Source organism: Silene latifolia, chromosome Y (assembly GCF_048544455.1).
Source record: "Silene latifolia isolate original U9 population chromosome Y, ASM4854445v1, whole genome shotgun sequence".
Classification (NCBI taxonomy): domain Eukaryota; kingdom Viridiplantae; phylum Streptophyta; class Magnoliopsida; order Caryophyllales; family Caryophyllaceae; genus Silene; species Silene latifolia.
Genome location: NC_133538.1, coordinates 435852188 through 435854072, shown reverse-complemented (window position 1 = coordinate 435854072; position 1885 = coordinate 435852188). Strand labels below are relative to the sequence as shown.

At 48.4% G+C, this 1885-nt stretch overlaps 1 protein-coding gene across 1 annotated transcript; it reads left to right on the top strand.

Moving 5' to 3' along the window:
• The first annotated feature begins 566 nt into the window (after positions 1–566).
• On the top strand, positions 567–1684 carry LOC141632619 (uncharacterized). The gene is made up of 2 exons (XM_074445151.1): positions 567–1172; positions 1283–1684. Exons 1-2 carry the CDS (start codon positions 567–569, stop codon positions 1682–1684), a joined length of 1008 nt encoding a protein of 335 aa, XP_074301252.1.
• The last annotated feature ends 201 nt before the right edge of the window (positions 1685–1885 follow it).

Genomic DNA, 1885 nt, shown 5'->3' with positions numbered 1-1885 from the left:
CAACACCACAGCCAAGAGGAGGCCTGGTCCCAACAGGGCTGGGGGCATTAACACCATATGAGGAGCCAGCCCACCAAGAGCCAACACCCACGTCAGATGCAGAAGGACGCCAGAAGAGCAGAGCAGCAGCTGCGGTCCCGATGATCAGGGTCCCGGTTACAAATCAAGCTGAGTATACCTGGGAAAGCGGCCCGGCTGCAGCAGCATCGCAGATGCGCCAACCTGCAGTCTTGGGACAACAGAACTTCGTACGAGGATCCGAACATCAGTCACAAGAGCACCTGCGACCTGCCGGGAGAGAGACATACATAGAACAACAATACCAGGAACTACGACGCCTCCTCTGTAGGGTCCCAGGAATGCCGCTGCCTATGGAGATGGCCGCACCAGAAAGCTAAGCTGACTCGCCGTTTACTGACGATATATCTACAGTGGCCTTACCAAAAGGATTTAATGTCCCAAAAATGACCCTCTTCGATGGAACCACAGACCCCTGCGATCACATTAGCCAATTCAAGCAGAAAATGATGGTTACCACTTCCACATGAGCCTCAAAGGAGGCATGTATGTGTAAAGGATTTGGTTCGACCCTAACCGGAGCAGCACTACAATGGTTCGTCGGCTTGCCTAATGGGACCATATCTTCATTCGCCGATTTAGTCAACGCGTTCAATCAGCAGGTCTCCAGCAGCCGGAGAACACCAAAGCAGCCAAGTGATCTGTATAGGATCGTTCAGGAAATAAGTGAATCAATCAAGGATTACGTTACCAGGTTCAATGCAGAGAAAGTTTCAATTCGAGGCTGCGATATGTCCACGGCCATCAACGCCTTCAGGCAGGGCTTGGATAAGGAGTCAAACCTCTACAAAGAATTAACGATTTACCCTTGTGAGATATTCGAAGAAGTCCAGCAGAGAGCTACAACAGCATTAATATTGGAAGAAGATATACAAGCTAGAAAGGGAATAACAAACTTCGACAAACCTGGCAGGAAAATCCCAACAGAAAAGAAAGACGAGCGAGCTAAGCCATACAACAGAGCAAATATCAGCAGAATAGCAGAAAAAACCCAGCAAGTTGACGACTCCCAGCATCCTCCTAAGCTATCTGAGTACGGATTCAACATGGGAATGAAAGGATTGCTGAAAGCGCTAAGAGGCCTAGGTGATCAGGTTAGGTGGCCAAAGCCTCCCACTCAGGATCGACCCAACGACGACAGAGACAGCAGCAAGAGATGCGAATGGCATCAGGACATAGGTCACAGGACAGAAGACTGCTACAGGTTGCGAAAGAAGTAAAGTTGCAGGTACGTAGGGGAAACTTGGACAACCTGTTATCACGTGGGGGCAAGCAGGACAGGAGAGAAGCAGCAAATCAGGTGCTTCCTTCTGCTCCACCCATATGCACGAAAATTATTAACGTGATAACAGGCGGGTCCGAGCTATCAGGTTTAACATATTCCGCCGCTAAGAAGAAAGCCACCGGAAGTAAAGGAGATCATCCAGAAACTTCATGCAGAGTAAACCAGAGCAATTTACCCCCGGTAACTTTCGACGAAACTGACATAGAAAGCGGCGCAGAGCAACACGACGATGCCCTAACTATAACGTTATCCATTGGCAATTGCACCGTACGAAAAGCATTAGTGGATACAGGGAGTTCTGTAAACCTCATCATGCTTTAAACACTCAAAACCATGGGTTTTGATAAAGAGAACCTGATAAAGAAATCTGTACCCCTGGTGGGATTTAGTGGTGAGACTGCGCATTCGGTGGGTGAGATAACCATCCCAACGTACATCAAAGGAGTTAATAAACTGGTAAGGTACTTAGTCATTGAGGGTCCGACCACTTACAATGTGATACTAGGAAGACCATGGCTGCAT

Excerpts from the sequence above, each read along its gene's own strand:
- LOC141632619 (XM_074445151.1), top strand. The coding sequence starts at position 567 with ATGTGTAAAGGATTTGGTTCGACCCTAACCGGAGCAGCACTACAATGG. Across the intron at positions 1,173-1,282 it reads TAAGAGGCCTAGGTGATCAG|GTTGCGAAAGAAGTAAAGTT; the intron begins GTTAGGTGGCCA and ends AGACTGCTACAG.